General features: G+C 33.9%; 1 protein-coding gene across 1 annotated transcript in view; it reads right to left on the bottom strand.

Moving 5' to 3' along the window:
* Nucleotides 1-19462, bottom strand: part of PIG-S (phosphatidylinositol glycan anchor biosynthesis class S) — a 44986-nt gene that overhangs the window by 24801 nt on the left and 723 nt on the right. The window contains 1 exon segment of the mRNA XM_088226029.1: nucleotides 1341-1431. Within this exon segment, the coding sequence (XP_088082155.1) occupies nucleotides 1341-1431 (91 nt within the window).

Below are 19462 nucleotides of genomic sequence, written 5' to 3'. Positions count from 1 at the left end.
GTGAAAGAGGATGAAAAAAATTAGGGCGGTGAATGGGTATTGAAAGGGTTCTCTCGTTACTAGAACGAAGAGATAGTCCGTGTTGAGAGGTTGGAAGAGCTCTCTCAGATAAACAGGCGAAGCGGGATTATTAAAAATATTGTGAAGAAGAAGTTCATAATGGAGTTCTGGTACCAACCCTAATGTATGGAAGCGAAGCATGGAGTTGGAAAAAAAGGGACGAAAGTAGACTGAATGCTGTTGAAATGCGAACCCTCAGGCGAATGTGCGGAAAAACAATGTATGATAGGTGCCCTAATGTCGAAATTAGAGCAGAATGCAAGGCTGAGTTAAGCATTATCGACAAAATTAAGAAAGGTCTTTTGCGATGGTTCGGTCATGTGGAGCGAATGAATGATGAAAGAACGGCTAAAAAGATTTATGATGCGAATGTGTCTGGTTGTAGAAGTCGAGGAAGGCCGAGAAAGACATGGCATGATCAAGTACAACAAATTCTTGAAAGTGGTTATGTGAAAAGTCGGAATAATCGACGTGCGTGCATGAGAAGATGTATGAATGTGAAGGAAGCAAAGGAAGTGTGCCAGGACAGAGTGGTGTGGCGTTCTATCCTCTCTGCCTACCCCTCTGGAGAAATGGCGTGATGGTTAGTTAGTTAGTGAAGAAGAAATGAACGGAGCACTATGCACAGTAATTTCTAATAAAAATATGTCAATCGAAGCTATACTGGCAGTGCACAACGGAGTTTTAGTCCCAACACTTATGTATGGAAGCGAAACATGGAACTGGCAGAGGAAGGATGAAAGCCGAGTGAACGCGGTTGAAATGCGATCTCTTAGACGAATGTGTGGGAAATCAATGTATGACAGGGTTACGAATGATGAAATCAGGCGAGAGTGTAAATCTGAGTCAGGTATAATTGATAAGATTAAGAAAGGGTCTCCGAGATGGTTCGGGCACGTAAAACGAATGGACGACGAAAGAATGGTAAAACAAGTATTTATGGCGAAAATGAACGGCAACGTGAGACGAGGACGACCAAGGAAGACGTGGCATGATCAGATAAACTAAAATCTTAAGTCTGGTCATGTCAAAAGCAGACAGAACCGAAGGGCAAGATGTATGAATGTGGAAGAGGCTAGGATTGTATGCCAGGATAGACGTGTGTGGCGGTCCATTCTCTCTGCCTACCCCTACGGGGAAATGGCGTGATGGTAGTAGTAGTAATAGTAGTAGTTGTGAAGAAGTGATAGAATGTGAATGTTTCTTCTACGCCTGATGCTGAGCCAGCGTAGTTGCGTCCAGGGTAGTTGGTCAAGATTTCAATGTAATGTTAAAAATACCTGTAAACTTCTGTGGTCTTCCACCATAAAGGTACGCCGAGGATGATGAGAACTCCCACAAATGATATGTTGGCGTACATCCGGTATGATTCTGAAACAATTTCAGGGCGAAATAAAACATTTATTTCAATTATTCGATTATAAAAAAAACAATTTAAATTTGAATTCAGAGTAGAATAAAAAATTAAAAAATGTTTGAATTTGTATTTTAAGAGGTAAAACATTTGTAATTTTTATTTTATATTTTTTCTGCATTTTTTTAGAGCAGAATTAAAAAAAATAATTTGATTCTAGAGCATAAAAAACATTTTTAATTTAGAGCAGAATAAAACAATATTATGTATCTTTTTTGGGTGATACCGTGTATGTTGGATTTGATCCGACGTTTCGGCTACCATTGCAGGAGCCATCTTCAGGGAAAACTGTGTGTTTCTAGTTTTGTAGGAAAGAATAATTATGTTTATGTACTAGTAATTTGTAATGTGTCGCAGCCGGCAGTAGGCACATTTCTATTCGTTTTTGTCATATGTAGTGCTGGGAACCATGTTGAATTTAATTTAAGCCCGTCGTCTTTGTTTATATTATTTGGATGTCTGTGTATTTCAATTGCCTCTTCAAAACGAATAGAAATGTGCCTACTGCCGGCTGCGACACATTACAAATTACTAGTACATAAACATAATTATTCTTTCCTACAAAACTAGAAATGTGCCTACTGCTGACTGTGACACGGTACAAATTACTAGTACTTAAACACATACATTTCTCTATAAAACACACAGTTTTCCCTGAAGATGGCTCCTGCAATGGTAGCCGAAACGTCGGATCAAATCCAACATACACAGTATCACCCAAAAAAGATACATAATATTGATAACAGTGACCGTGAAAACCTTCGCACCTATTTAACAGAATAAAACAGTTCAAATTTATATTTTAGAGCAGAATGAAACATTTTTTTTTTAAGGGTAAAATAATAAAAAAATGATTATTCCAGAGAAGGCTTGATTCCGGGGCCCCGATTGCAGTGGAAGTTAAAAGAGTTATCGTCGACTGTCTATGAAGTAAAATCGAAATTTACGTACGAAAATGTGTAAATTTGTAAGAAAAATTTAAGTATCTTCGTCGGTAACCTGTGATAATTAAACATGTTTGGAAAAAAAATCGTATGCATATTCCATTTTCCATTAAGAATTACTGTATAGATAAAATTATACTACTGCTACTACTACCATCACGCCATTTCTCCGTAGGGGTAGGCAGAGAGAGTGGACCGCCACACACGTCTAGCCTGGCATACATTCCTAGCTTTTCGCACATTCATACATCTTTTCATACATGCCCTTCGGTTCTGTCTTCTTTTGACATGACCAGACTTAAGATTTTGGTTTATCCGATCACGCCACGTCTTCCTTGGTCGTCGTCCTCGTCTCAAGTTACCGTTTATTTTCGCCATGTATACTTGTTTTAGCGTTCTTTCGTAGTCCATTCGTTCTACGTGACCGAACCATCTCAGAGACCCTTTCTTCATCTTATGCCGTTTATGTAAAATAAATAAATAAATATTTTTGTCGGAAAATCGTCCATTTGAAGAATACCCGCAGGCATTGATTGACATTGTCTATGCGTTGGCTGGTACAGAAAAGACTCAAGATCATTGAACAAGGTAATATTATTACGTAAGGTGTTCTCTTCAGAGGTCACCAGTCTCGTTATACTGTCCACTCGCAAATAATCGTGTCAAGAGTGCTCTACTTTATATAATAATTGATCGAGTAAATTAATCAAATATTAGTATCGATCGTTCAGTTGATTAGTCTGTTAAGATTTGGTGTTCCTCTGAGGGTAGGTTCCAGTGGATAAGATGCAAATTTTGTCGAGTTATTCACCCTCTAGGGGGTAGAGAAGGTCCAGAATACCACCCCAGGGCTAGTATTGCGAACGCAATTATAGCGCGGTATAGCGCGTTTTTAGATTAGGAATACCAGCTATGAACGCTATCTTCATCTGTATATATCGAGACGGTATACTTAACTTCTGTACTATCTGTGTCTTACCTCGGTATGTTCTACCTACTTGTCATATCGACATCATATGATCGAAACAAGCCAATGAATGACCGCAAACAATTAGTCCGCGTTACTTACGTCATTAACATTTAAAATAGTTCTCATTTATATTTTAAATAGGCTTCTGTAATGAAAAGTGTTCACTTCAAAGCGATTATAAACTCCAATAAATACCAATTCAAGCAAAAAATGCTCGCTTGAACATGAATTTTGTATGACTTTTGAAAATCACCTGACGGTACGCTTAACGATCGTATGTATGTATCTACCGATCGACTACAAAGCCGGCTCCTTTAACGTCTCGATAAATACACTCGGAGAGATAGTAAAACAGATGAAACAAATATAATAAATATTTTTTTTTTAGAGTGGTAACTTTCTAACGCCTAGATACTCTTATTTGTTAATAGGAAAGAACCTAGCGACATTATTTTCACATCTAGGCATTCGTTTTATTTAAGTGACAGTTATGTCGGAATTTAATTCGACTCCAAAACTTACTTATTTCTCTCGTATTTTTAATAGGCTTTTAAGAAAAAAAGTGCCAATCTCAAAACGATCAAAAATTGTAATAAATCATAATTAAAGGAAAAATTGCTCGGTGGAACAAAATTTTTGTCACTTTTAATGCGTAGATAAAACGTATCGAGGGGTTCTAGACCCGTCGGTATAAAATGATGTACTTACATCAAAACTTGATGGTGGGGGGTATCGGTATTATACCTTTCGGCCGGGAAACTTTTATCTTCAACTATGACGTCATACGGAAGTTATGTCATTTTAGAGCGTAGATATTTGTACCGTAACGTACGCTTCCCTTGTTTCATATCGATGTACCTACCCAAAACTTGAAGGTGGGGGGTCGGTAGTATATCGCTAGGGGGAATTTATCTTCAACTATACCGTCAAGGTGAAGGTATGACGTCTTTATCTTCCCATCATATTAGAGGCACTGGGCCGCAATTATGAACGGCTATCTTCTTCGGTATATCTGAGACGGTATAAAATCATATCGATATTTATGTACGAAAGTGTGTATATTTGTATGAAAAATTCAAATATCTTCGTCGGTAACTTAGAAAAAAAATTGAAAACGTATTCTATTTTTCTTAGAGAAAACTTAATTTTACTTTGTAGATAAAATTGAAGATAAATTTTAACTTCCTATTTGGGGTGGTATTTAGAGCGCAAAAGCGCGCGTAGAATCGCATTTTTCACAAATTCCTCACTAAGCATCCAAAAATTACACATGATCCGAACGGAGGACCAAACGACCCCAGCGCTTCTTCTATATGGCGTCAGGAGAATAAAACGTTAGAAGTGTTTATGATCGTGCAATAATTAATGTATTCATGATGTAATAACTTATATTTACATAAAAGTTATTAATTAAAAAAATACTTGGTACACTCCCCTTATTTATTTGACCAATAAGCGCGTTCACCCTCTAATGGGCATCTTCATACTGGTGAATATTATGCAGTGTAAGGATAATTTATAAAAAACTAAATATTATGTAACACATAGATTAAATAACGATATATCAAACTATGCATCACATTTAAATGAATTAAAACATAATTTTGACGAATCAAAAAACATACTAATTTTACATGCAGGGCATAAAGGTCAAAAGTTAGATATATTAGAAATTTTAGAAATAAATAGGATAAAAAATAATAGCGATACAATTTTAATAAATCAGCATGTATAATTCAAAAACCCACCCTTATTAGCCCCCTTAGTTGGACCCTGTACATCGTAGTAAAACAATAGAATCTTCTCTTAAAGTACATCGCCAACACATGTTTCAATAATTTGTCTCACTCTGTTCCATTGAAATATTGCGTATTGTATATTTTTCAACTTATTTTTAAATGTACATACACTCAAGATAATATTTAGTTTTATATAAATTATCCTTACACTGTATAATATTCACCAGTCTGAAGATGCCCATTAGGGGGCGAAAGCGCTAATTGGTCAAATGAATAAGTGGAAGTGTACCAAGTATTTTTTAATTAATAACTTATTTGTAAATGTAAGTTATTACATCATTACAATGGAATTCCATCAAGAATTGTCAATAAATAATTTTAATAAAATAATGTATTCATGTTTTTACGTACACATATTTTACTCATTCGTGTATTTTTTTCATTTTTGTTAGTTTGCCGAATGCTAATGTTCATAAAGTAAAATTGACCCTTTCCCTTGTATTATTTGCGTCTCTTTTTGTTTTGATATAAAAAATAAAAAAAACACCTATTTGAAAATTTAAAAACAAAAATAGAAAAATGCTTCTTTCTATTATTTTCACGATAACAACAAATATAGTGCAAATAGCTTTAATAATACTTGAGTTATCGAATTAAAATCTAACTCACGCTAACAGAGCGACCTATTCGCACGCAATTCCGTTCAGAATACCAGCCCTAGAATATAAAGGCTTTACATAACCTTTTCTTATTAAAATCTATTAAGAAATAAGGGAAATATAAAGGATTAAATTCTAGTCATTTAAATGGTGCCAAAAACAAACAATTCGTGACGCCATCAAGTATGACGTCTTCGGATGTTTTGTGACGTCATCAGATTTTTTTTTTCAATGTCTATGGATTTTATAGAGCATTGTAGATAGCGTCCTTTTTCTATGTGTCGTTTGTTTACATTTACGACGTCCTGTCACTTATCAAACGCTACGAGTTGTGATTTATAATTTTCATGATAAATTGATAATTTAAATTATCATAATAAATTAATATTTAGAAGAGGTTGAAAACCATAAAATAATAAAAGAAATTAGAGATGTAAGATGTGATCCGTTTTAACTTTCATATGTCAGTGCCTGGAACTGGACTGTGGAGTGGGTAAGGGCACAACCCCCTCTAGTAGAGGTGGTTTTGGTAAGGGGCGGGGGAGCTTAAGATAATATGCATAGACAACTCACCTTATATTTCTATCTGTGGCCTATGGCCTTAAAAACATCAAAATGAATGCAATACTCGTGAACTTCTGTGACAAAATTTATTACCAACTTACGAAACGATCGTTTTCGAAAGACCTTATTTTCGAAACGAAAAAAATGAATGAAAATATTCATTATAAGGGTTTATATAAACACTAAGAGATCTTTAAAAAATCTTTTATTTGTGGAGTAGGTTAAATCCGATATTCCTCCCGAGTGATAATACCCTATTTCGTTACACATCCTCGTCGTTTTCTGGCGGTGTTGAAGCGTTTATTCGCCGAAGAAATAATCCACCCTTTACTTAATTGAGGCGGTGTGATTGATCACTGCCGTCAACGTTCACGAGACAGGCCCCCGCTGACGTAGATAACTGCACATGTTAAATGTTATATTCGGTACCCCGGTACTTTTTAATGCCTTGTATTACAGGATGATTAAATTATTTTTGGAAAAATCTTGCATATTTTTTAAAATTTATTTTTTATTTATAAATCATCTAACACAAAGTATTTTACAAGTATAATACGTTGAATTACATTCCCGGGAGTTACAACAACTCAATTCGGGACATAAATAATATTAAAATTAAGAAAATAACACATATTGAGAACAACAAAGAAACAAAGCAAGTTTAGCACCTTTATAACTAAATATACAACAATATATACGCCTAAAACCTTTTCTTACACAAGCAGAATAAATACATTGAGTATATAAAATATACATTGTATATATAAAAAAACATTTTTAAGAATAAAAAAAAGTAGTGAATCTACTAAGGGAGATAAGGACTTTAACATCACATGCCATGCAGATGATGCTGCCATAGTGATGATAAAAACATATCCATCTCAGTTAGTAAACATCTGGATGCCTAAGAAATGTCATATAGTACAATGAACACATGATTATTGGAAACATAATTCGAATATACAAAACGTGTGTCAGACCAAATCATGGTGTATACAACAGAGGCGAGGATAGATAGAGAGAAAATAAAAAATACGAAAAACCAAGTAGAAAAACCAAATAACTGTTCAGAACGTCAGAGATGAAAGTACTAAAGGCAATCGCAGGGAAACCCAAAAGAGGCAGAATGTAGAGTCAAGAAGTTAGACGGATTTGCGATACCCATTGCATAGTAAATAGATTATGGAGAGATTACGTCAGTAATCCATTAATGGACAGCTCCAGAATTTCCTATACCATTGCTTTAGTTACGTAAATAATGACTATAATACTGCCGTCACAAGAAAGAATGACGCATCTAACATTTTTTTCGAAAATGAGTTAAATACATATTCGGAATCAGAAAAAAAATACGCATCTACTTAAAATACATATATCTTCCTAAAATAACCACAACCCTATTATTTTCACTAATAAATGAGACTAAACTGCAAAAAGTCTTCAAGATTACTAAATAGAAAAGGCTGTTCGGACTTATATATTTTTATTTTTTTTTTATTTTCTTTTATTCAGGAAACATACAGTACAGTTACAAAGTTTGATATTTTACACAATTGGACTTAATTCTAATGGACCAGTGAAGTTTCCATATTAAAAAGCAATTAAATCTAATGTTAATTATGAAAGTATAAAAAAGAGAAGGAAAAAGAAAACATAAATGAAAGTTGTTTAAAAATTTAAATTTAAGTGAAAAAAAAAATATATTTTAAGGTTTGTAGTTTGTAGTGAGTATTTACAAATGGAAATAATATTAAAAATGGAGAAAACTTGTAAGAGTAATTAAGAATTAAGAATGGAAATAAAGAATGAAAAACATACTCAGATGTAAAAATAAAATAAAATAGTAATAACATTTTTTTTTAAAAAAGGAAAAACATAAACACATATTTATTTTAAGGGATTCAAAGAAACGATGAGAAGAATCTTTAAGTGAAATATAAGACAATAAATTTAAATTTAGGTCAATTTAAAAAACATCTTCAAAATTAATGACACATTATAGTAAGAGCAGCAATATATTGATTTTATTAACATATATAATATAAGTAATTAAAAGTAGTTTAAAAGTATAACAAGTATAAAAACATGCCAATGGCAGCAGAGAAAAAAGAAAAAATAAAGAAGGAATAACAAGTATGGCAAGTAATCATTTAAAATTTGAAAAAGCAATATAAGGAGAAGATTTTAAACCAAGAGAAGTCGATAAAATTTCATTAAAGCGATTTTAGAAGTAATACAAAATTTCAAAAGAGAAATTTAATTTATAATAATAATATGAATGTATGTAATTTGAGTGATATAAGAGAAAAAGGGACCAACCGGAGTTTTATTCAAAAGTTTTCAATACACTATTTTTAAATAATTGTAATCCTGTATGATATATATCTATATGGTTAAAAAAGCTGTTAAAAGTGGAACACGATCTGTGTAAAAACGAATTCTGGCAATAGTTCGTATTGACACTAGGTATTCTAAAGGTTGGGTGATTTCGTATATAATTATTAAAGAATGATTAAAATACTTATGTTTTCTTCTATTCCGTTTATAAAAACATCTGAAATGAATGTACCTACTCGTTTTTAATTAAATTTAAGATCTGCTGGTAATTTCGAAGTTAATTGATTATTAAGTCGGCGTTACTAGTTTGAAAAACAGTAAATGGCCAGTAACGTCTATTTTATTTAGTTGAGTAGAATCAATTGGCATATTAACACTAAAAAAGAAAGACGTATACTTAATTACCAAATAAAAAGGGCGTTCCTAGCTAGCAACGTCTTTTCATTGAAGTATAACATATTTTCTTGTAATTTTTACTCAAAAGAGGATGAAAATGTTAATTATTAAATATATAACGTAAAATTTATTAAAATTAATATATATATTCCGTTAAGGCAAACCATAATAAATTCTGTCGCATAATAATATGCTTAGTTTTTGTAGTATTTTTCACACAGCGAATTTTTCATGTTCTAGTCACAAAATATGTATTTTCTCCATTTTTCGATTTATGTAGAAACGTCCTTCTTTCTTGTGACGGCAGAAAAAAATGGAATCGTTACAGAAGAAGTGACTTAGTTATGGTTTATTTTTCCAGTACATACTCGTATATATATGTATATACGACAGGGGCGAGCCGCGTATAGAAGCGATTATGCGCAGCTTACCATTATATTTGACTAACCATAATAATTTTTTATTGTAACATTATTTACAGAAAAACAAATAAATAATGAACATTCATTTTAAATCATTTCCACCGTTTGTATTTTTATCCTAATATAAATTTAATAAAGCGCGCCCAGCGCCTGCGGTGAGCCAAGAAACTAGCCGATTATTCCAGCTTATTTTTTCATACAATTAAGTATACTATATTTTGAATGACTTAACCCCGGTGCGGGTTTTTTTTCCTAGATTACACTTGCAGATTACACAAATTATTTGAAGATTCTTGATTTGGAAATCAGTATTTCAAACGTTGTTTTATAAGGACTATTTTTCTTTGAGATGGTACTTTTGACATAAGACCATAATTACTTTCATGCGTCATATTGCAGGACATATAGCGCTCCAAGCGGCCGTTTTTAGCACTATTAATTACTAGAACAATTCGGCCAGTTGACATTTCAATTGAATACCTTATATCGATCGAGTCACATGGCCCATATTTGATGTGCAACGACGATATGCATTTTAGTAGAATGCAACCCTGAAAAATCGATGAAAAACATGTATATGCTTTTAACTTTTTTTCCACTCAACATATTTAAGATGTTATTATTTATAAACTTTGGCGACGTAAATTATTTTTTTTACGAAAAACCGCACGTAAATCTGTCAAGCCGTTTTCGTTTTTTTGCGAGACTAATAACAGCTATTCATCTTTATATTTATAATTCTTCTGTACGCGTGATGTCACTGAACTCCTCCTAAACGGCTTGACCGATTTACATGTGGCTTTCAGCAAAATGTAGATCTTTGCGCTGCGCGTGTTAGTAGATATTAAAATTTTCAATCGAATCTGTAAATAAAAGTTAGAAGCATAAATGTTTCTTTCACCGACATAACAGGTTGCATTCGACGAGAATGTATGTACAAATAAAATTAAAGGTTTTTTTTTGTGTTTAAAAAAAAATTGTTTTTGAATGTTTACAAACATTTACTTTTTATGGATCCCAATCAGATTATTTCCTTAAATTCCTTATGATTTCTACTTATTTCTTTCTTTTTACTGGATTTTTGGTAATAGTAAAATAATATTAATTGACATTCAATACATTTTCGAAAATAGCATTCATGAATAAAGGGCACCCCTGTTGGTGAGAAGAGCCGAGTTTGACATTTGCAAAAATAATTATATATCTGTAAATGATTTTTTTTAGTTTTGAAATTCAATTATGAACAAGTACCTAGGTTTCCAAGATAAAATCAGGTAAGCCAACGTTCTGGCAGGACAAAGTCTGTCGGGTCCTCTAGTTTATATATATAGATAGTTGTACGTTGTACCTTAATTAATAAACAACATATTTACAGACATAAATTCAAAACAAAACATTGCTATAAAATCCAGATAATTTTCGGTGACTCTATCTACCTATAAAATAAAATAAAAAAATTTATATGTTTTCAACAATGTTTGATTATGTCCAAATGCTTGCAGACTGGCTGGATTTCCTCCCTAGGGAGTTGTGCATATTTAAATTTATTTCAATTTTTTCCCCTCTCTGAGAGGAAATCCAGCCAGTCTGCAAGCATTTGGACATAATCAAACATTGTTGAATTACTACCTAGTAAAAGAAGAAGTATAAAAATTGGAAAATTGTTTTCAGGCGTTGCCTAGTAGGTGATTTGGTTCAGCCGGATGAATCTCACCCACGTGATTAAGGTTTCAGCTCTTTTACTTCACAAAAGTCAACAGATGGAAGAGTTTAAGAAATGTGGATGTTCAAACATGGGCAGAATGGTGAATGTTACACAGTGTGTAAAGTGGCCACTTAAACCAGCCAATGACAGGTAAATGCCCCGTAAATGCCTAGACTTCCATATTCCCTTCTCAGAAAATTTTTCCCTCTCTGTTGAAATAAATTTAAATAGATGTTTTCGTTTAACGAAAAACCATCGCCATCCCACGAAACGATGCGATAGACCCAGCATCCCTAATCTCTGCAGGCATTGAACATCTTAATTCCTCGATGATACAGATTGTTTTGAGTTGCCTGGATTCTTGTTATGGGGAGTCTAAACCTTCACCTCCCCTCGTAGGATAGCGATGAATTTCGTTATTACGCTGAGCATTACTAAACGTGTATTCGTAAGTGTAATTTTGTATACGTCCATGTCATGATTATGTTTTGCAACAGCCTGTATATGCGTATATAACTTGTGAAGGCGGGGGTTGACGTAGAATCTAAACACGCCCAAATCCAATGACCTTACTGATATAACCGTTCAAAATACACTTTGAAAGCTTTCCGCTGTCGTAAACATAGAAAAAAACACAGACGCGTGACAAATATTGCAGAAAAAATGACTCTTTCTCTTGGCAATGTTTTAAAAAACACTCCTAAATGCAGATCTTCCTAGTAAACGTTATGCGACGACCTGTGGTTTCGTATTTACGACTAACAAAACCATGCCTCAAAATTGTAATATATGTGTGAACCGTAGAATTAAGAATAGTCCAGAAACTGCATACGCGCATCAAACAGAAGGCGATTAAACTACTCTTAAAATAGTAGTTTTACATTTTGACCCATAAGTTTCATTCTAGACGTCGCTCAGTACGCAACTCCTATTTGAAATATCCAATTAATAAATTTGCATTGTAAATACTTTTAAATATGTACCTGTGTATTTATTGTTGCAGGGTTATTCCAATTTATTTTTCATGTATTATTATACATGTGCGTGTTTATTTTGTTTTTTATTTATTCATTTTATTCACAATATACTTATGTTACATTTATTGAGACATAAATCTCAACTCCATGGAACCAAAGTCCTGAGTTTGTTTGTTTGTCCGTAACATCTCCGAAACGGCGAGTCGTAGCGGCCTGAAATTTGGACACGTCATTTTAGATGCGATATCAAGGTTTTCGAGTAAAATTTTAATCGACCTCTACTCGATAAAAACTCAAACATACATATTTCCTGTAATCAACTGTCATTGTCAACAGTAAACATCCTTTAATTCACAAATTTATCCCCTAAATTAAGAAAAAATAGTATCGGAAGTAAATATGTTGATATAATGTAAGTTTTTAAGCAACATAATACACGTGTCGGGACAATAAATGCCAAAAATCAATGTAAATCAAGGGAAAATATTCGGAATCAATAACTTGTGAAAACTGACTCTTTTAACACCTTTGACGCTCCCACGCCTGCAACCAAATATACTGCAATTCACCATTGTCGATTTTCATTAATTATAACGTAAATATCCAAGTTATTTTCAAACAAAGCCAAGCACAGCTACAAAAGCATTCGATCGAACCGTTATGTTTATGTTGTCAAATAAAACAAAATGGCCACCAATTGGTTGCTAACTAACAAACCAACATCGCGGCGTTCTATGAAACATAGTGATAGGGCGTCTCTCTAGGTAACGCATTATTGCTTTGAGGTTATACCACAAAATGTGCAGGTTTAAGTTTCTATGGTCGCTATCCCAGATTTAAACCAAGTTTATCTCTATGTGAAGTTTATAAGTGATTATTTTTGCTATACCATCATTATTCTACCACTATTCTCAAGCTTAACTATATACCCGATTTATAAGTAAGGCCTATAATTGAAGATAAACGTTAACTTCCCATTGCAATATGGGCCGTGGTCGTCTCTTAGTTCGCGCTCGGTTCGGTCAAAGTGTGATCCAGAAATAATCCCGTCTGGAACTTGACGCCGTCCTCTACTCCCACGGGAGACAATTACCAGGGACCGGGGAGCAGGGAGGCAGTGAACCAGACGCCGGGTGACCTGCGCTGACGTCACGGGAACGACAATCGAACGTAACCAGACACGAGACCCCCGAAATCGAAAAACAAAGTTTGTCCAAATGTGTGCAGACTGGCTGGATTTCCTCCCTAGGGAGTTATTAAGATCTAAATTAGCTGCAACAGAGAGGGAAAACATTTTTGAGAAGAGAGTCTGAAATTCCAGTAGCTCAATCACATATAACTATCGACGTGCTTAAAAATGCTAAGCATTTGAGCGATCACAATGAACAGTAATGAACATGCTTAAGTTATCGCAGTCATAAGTCAACGCGTGTGTAATCTCTAAGTCAACGTTCGTGTCGATTTGTTTTTTGTTTTCCTCGTAAATAAATACAGATTACTGGCGAAAAATCTGCGTTTACTATAAAAAAGAATACAATATATTGCATTTGCAAAATAGTAAGGAGTATCTAATACAAAACAAGAAAAATAAATTACAAGTACTATGGCGACTGCTTTACTTGAGATTTGGCTTGCTAACCGCCGGTTAAATGCAATAAATAGAATGATCAGCATAGATTGTTTCATATTCCGATATACAGGAGCACCCCTGCCTGTTGGAAGGGCTACCGCTATGCTGAACAACATCGCTCTGGATGTTGATCTGTTCCATGTATCCGAAGGGGTTTTCCGGAGCAGGATTCTCCTACTACTTTGACAAGAGTCTCTTTATGTATTTTTTAAAAAATAATATGTACGTCTTAAATTTTAGTTTGTGACGTACTCGCGTATGCATAGAATTAAGAATAGTCCAGAAACCACATACGCACATCAAACAGAAGGCGACTCAACTACTCATAAATGAGTAGGTTTACGTTTGGACCAATTAGTTTCATTGTAGACGTCGCTCAGTACGCAACTCCTGATTTACATTCAACTATGCCGTGTTGTGTCCTTTTAAAGTTTAGAAATACTGCTAGGATCTTAAAGAAACAGGATGCAATCACATTTCATCTGTAATTTGCAAATGAATGTGTATATAACAAATGCATTACTTAAAAATTGAATTATTTTTCCGTCTGTCAGATTGTCGAAGAAACAAAACGGAAATTTCGTTAGTGTTGCTAGGGTAGAATTTTATTTTACCCTACTTTGCTTATCTAATAAAAGAACTAATAAAAATTAGACCTCGGATTTAACAACGCCGAGGAGGACATTTGAACGACATTATCTTTAAAACATCAAATATTATTGAACATGATATAAAAATATCCGTTTTATGTCAAATAAAATTTGTTTTATATTTTAAGTTCAAAGTTCATTAATTCAATTAGGTACTCTTATTAAATGACCCTTTACTTATCTATTCTATTGTGTCAATCAATGTTTCAGCGTGCACAATAAAATTTTAGATAAATCAACAGATTACTTATTTTTTACCTTACATTTGTGTTATGATTTATTTTTCTCCCATCAAGCAACATTACCCGGCGAATACGCGCGGCGAAAGTAAGCCGGAGTGGGGGAATTATTGGAAACAGTCCGATGCATTCAAATATGATTCTACGCTCCTTCTGGACTATTCTTAATTCTATGCGCATATGTTATCTTTATGCATATAATTCCTCTGTACGTGTGATGTCACTGAACTCCTTCTAAACGGCTTAATCGTTTTACGTGCGGTTTTCAGAGAAATATAGATCTTTGCGCTGTGCGTGTTCGTAGATATTAAAATCTTCAATCGAATATGTAAATAAGATGTTAGTAGCATAAATGTTTTATTCATCGATCTACCAGGGTTGCATTCGAGGAGAATGCATTTGTAAAAAAATGGAAAGATGTTTTTTGTGTGTAAAAAAGGTTTGTTTTTGAATGTTTACAAACAGCATTTGTTTTTTGTGGATCTCAATCAGATTCATTCCTTAAATTCCTTATAATTTCTACCCATTTATTTCTTCAAACTGGATTTTTGGTAATACTTAAATAATATTAGATTTCATTTATTTTTTAAAATCGTATTTTTACATAAGTACACCCCTTTGTTGATGAGACGACCGGAGTTTGACGTTTGCAAAAAGAATGCCATATTTGAAAAATATTTATTTTATGTTTTGGAATTCAACCATAAACAAGTACCAAGGTACCTACTTGAGTTCAATATTTAAATATTAACAATTTTTAGTTTTGGAATTTAATCACAAACAAATATCTAGGTACCTACTTATCAATAAAAAGTCTTTTGCCAAAGTTCGGGCAGGACAACGTCTGTCGGGTCCGCTAGTTTTAAATAAATAAATTGAATTTAATTTTATTATGGTGTCTGCGAAGAGCTTCCAGGTACCTCTGTAAGCTGATAGCTTCTGTTCATCTTCATAAGTCAGGTTCGCGTCCCGTAGTTCTGACATGAACTTTCGACGAATAGTCCACAGCGGACGTTCAGGGGCCTTATGCAGGACTTCGACAAGTGACAGCATTCTTTAACCACCCCTACGAATACAGTCGATTGAAAACCAATCGACTTTATCTCGAGTGCCCCAAAGCACTCGAAATTGACAGTCGAATGCGACATCGTAACTTTAGCTATCAAACTTCTTTCTTGTAAAACGCTCGGCGGCATTCATGTTTGAATTACGAGTAGGTATTTTTGTTGTATTTTAACTTAAAATTTACAACACTGATCAATGTTATGATGATGGCGTATCAACAAATGTGCAAAAAATATAACTGTACTTATTTTTAATCCATTATCAAATGAAGTTTCACTAGAAACATGATTTATAAATGATTTTATCGCTCGTCAATATCAAAATACGTATTTGAGACATATATTATACAAAATGTTTTTAAAATCCATGAAATATTTCTAATAACATGAAGATGTGAGTTATGTCAAGGGCAAATAATAACTATCGATGTTACAGTGTCTAAGTAAAACATTTTCTTTTATTTTTTCATAATATTCCATACAAAAAATATTCAGCGGAAGAAGTCTGACAAGAAACAATAAAGGTTTACGTGTGGCAGGGGGGCAGGAGAGTCATAGATAAATACGGATTTGTTAAGTGTTGCCACTTTCTCATTCGTCATTCTAATCAAATTGTCGGAGGGTTTTCAAGAATAGCATTATGACAAAGCAATCGAGATGCTCAATCGACTATTGTCGAGTGGGTGACAAAATGTCGCATATTTCCAGCATAATGCTCCAGGACGTCAAGAACCTGATGCCTTGTAAAGTGGGCATCCGTGGTTGAGGCTCTTAGGAGCCACCCGCAGTATATGGCCCAGACAACTATTGATTATTTATAATCGTCTATTTGTTTGTTAGATGTTTTTTTTTAAACTTTAAATGAAACGCATATTTTTCAGTTATATAAGGGGTGACCTCGCCAAACAGAAATACCACGATATCCTGAACAGTGCGCTTCAAAACACTTTCAAATACTTGGCATCAAAAGTTGACAATGTTCCTAAAATACTCACAAGAGATAATTTCCACCTTCAGCTGAAATCCTCCTCGCTTTTACGACTCGAAAATATTATTTAAAATATTAGCAATGTAAAAATATCTACTCCGTTTTTGTGCGAGAACATACTTGCGTATACAAACATATCATATTAGTATCATCAAGCCGAGGCAATACGGTTGGCCGGGCCATGTACTGCGGATGCCTCCTGAGAGCCTTGCTAACAACGCTTGCCTACTTTACAAGGCGTCGGGTTCTCGGCGTCCTGTAGCTCAATCACAAATAACTATCGACGTGCTTTAAAACATGCTAGGCATTTGAGCGATCACAATGAACAATAAGGCAGGGACGAAGGAGCATATGAAGCAAGTGAGGCTGAGCCTCACTAAAAAATCATTGCTATTCACCAGTACCTAATATGTATTTTAATTCGCATTATATCAACACATTATGAAGATAAAAAACTAGCAACCAATATGAAAATGCTCAAAGATACCTACAAACATGGTCCGTACTGTGTTATTTACTGTAGGTACCTACTTAACATTTACGCATATTATACTTATTCTTAAAATCTGAGCTTCGCTAGAAATTTGGTATCAAAGACGCCACTGCAATAATGAACATGCTTAAGTTATCGCAGTCATAAGTCAACGCGTGTGTAATCTCTAAGTCAACGCTCGTGTCGGTTTGTTTTTTGTTTTCCTCGTAAATAAATACAGTACACTGGCGAAAAATTGGCGTTTACTATAAAAATAATACAATATATTGCATTTGCAAAATAGTAATGAGTATCTAATACACAAAAGTGAATATTAAATTACAATTACTATGGCGACTGCTTTTCTTGACATTTGGCTTGCCAACCGCCGGCTAAATGCAATAAATAGCGTGATAAATGATAAATAAATAAACAAAAATAGCAGTTTTGGAATATTTTCCATATTTACACCGGTGAAATTCAAATAGGTGATTGCGCAGCAGGATTATACGTCGCGAAACGTAAATATTTTGACATTTAATATTAGGTGTTCACGGATGTTCCATTGTAATCGCGAATACGATAAACAACCGTGATGAGAAATTTTTATCACGTCGATAGTTATTAGTAATTGAGCTACTGGACGTCCACCGCTGACTGCCGCGGTCACTTAAACCAGCCATTGACGGGTCATAAGCCCTGTAGATGCCTAGACTTCTTCCGTTCTCTTAACTGTTCTTCATCTCTGTTGTAATTAAAGATATATATTTATATTATAAAGATATACTACCGACCCCCCGGCTTCAAGTTTTGGGTAGATACATCGATATGAATCAATGGGAAGCGTACGTCACGGTACACATATCTACGCTCTGAAATGAAATAGCTTCAGTATGACGTCATAGTTGAAGATAAAAGTCTCCCGACCGACTACAAAGGTATAGTACCGATACCCCCACCATCAAGTTTTGATGTAAGTACATCATTTTATACCGACGGGTCTAAATCACCTCGATACTTTTATCTACGTATTAAAAGTGACAAAAATTTTGTTCCATGGATAAATTTTTCCTTTAATTGTGATTTATTAACATTTTTAATCGTTTTGAGGTTGGCAGTTTTTTTCTTAAAAGCCTATAAAAATATGATAGAGAAGTTTTGAAGTCGAATTAAATTCCGACATAACTGTCACTTTAATAAAACGAACGCCTAGATGTGAAAATAATGTCGCTATGTTCTGTCCTTTTAACAAATAAGAGTATCTAGGCGTCAGACGCAGATTATATGCGTCAGAAAGTTACCACTCTAAAAAAATAATTTAGTTGTTATATTTTTTTCTATCTGTTTTACTATCTTTCCGAGTGTAAGTATCGAGACGTTAAAGGATCCGGCTTTGTAGTCGATCGGTAGATACATGTCATACAGACGATCGTTAAGCGTACCGTCTAGGTGATATCCAAAAGTCATGCAAAATTCATGCTCAAGCGAGCATTTTTTGCTTGAATTGCTTCGCTTTGAAGTGAGCACTTTTTACTACAGAAGCCTATTTTAAATATAAATTAGAACTATTTTAAATGTTAATGACGTAAGGAACGCGGACTAATTGTTTGCGGTCATTCCATTGGCTTGTGTCGATCATATTATGTCGATATGACAAGTAGGTACAACATACCGAGGTAAGATACATATAGAACAGAAGTTAAGTATACCGTCTCGATATATACTTGGCGTACCAATTCAATGCCCTATGCACCATTAGGTACGGAAAGGGAATGATGATAATGATACCTTGCAATCTAGAAGATCTATCACCGATAGAAACCCTTTTAACAAAATAGTCAATAACAACTTAGATTGCCGGTAACTCCTTGAGAAAATAAAATTCGTATCCCTCAAGCACAACTAACAATAATGCATCTTTTCTGTTATATAAAAGTCCTCTGGGCAAATAAAGAAATATTAAATAACAAAATCATACATTTATATCATTATACCTATTTTTTGTATCATGTAGGTACACAATATGTACACATAAAAGAACAAATACTTATAATATTACCGTAGACATAAAACTAAGTACATAACAATTAAATGAATATATCATAAATAAATTTAAAGTTAATCTAAAGAAATTTTTTGAACTCGTGTAAAAACAACATTAAATTTTAATTAGTATGAATGTATTATTGTTTTATGTTTTTTTCTTTATTTATCTTATGTTTTTATTTTTCT

The sequence above is a fragment of the Micrasema longulum genome, unplaced genomic scaffold, assembly GCF_059751315.1.
Source record: "Micrasema longulum isolate JH-2025_06_02 unplaced genomic scaffold, ASM5975131v1 h1tg000403l, whole genome shotgun sequence".
In the NCBI taxonomy this organism is placed as follows: domain Eukaryota; kingdom Metazoa; phylum Arthropoda; class Insecta; order Trichoptera; family Brachycentridae; genus Micrasema; species Micrasema longulum.
This window is presented reverse-complemented; position numbering and strand designations above follow the sequence as displayed.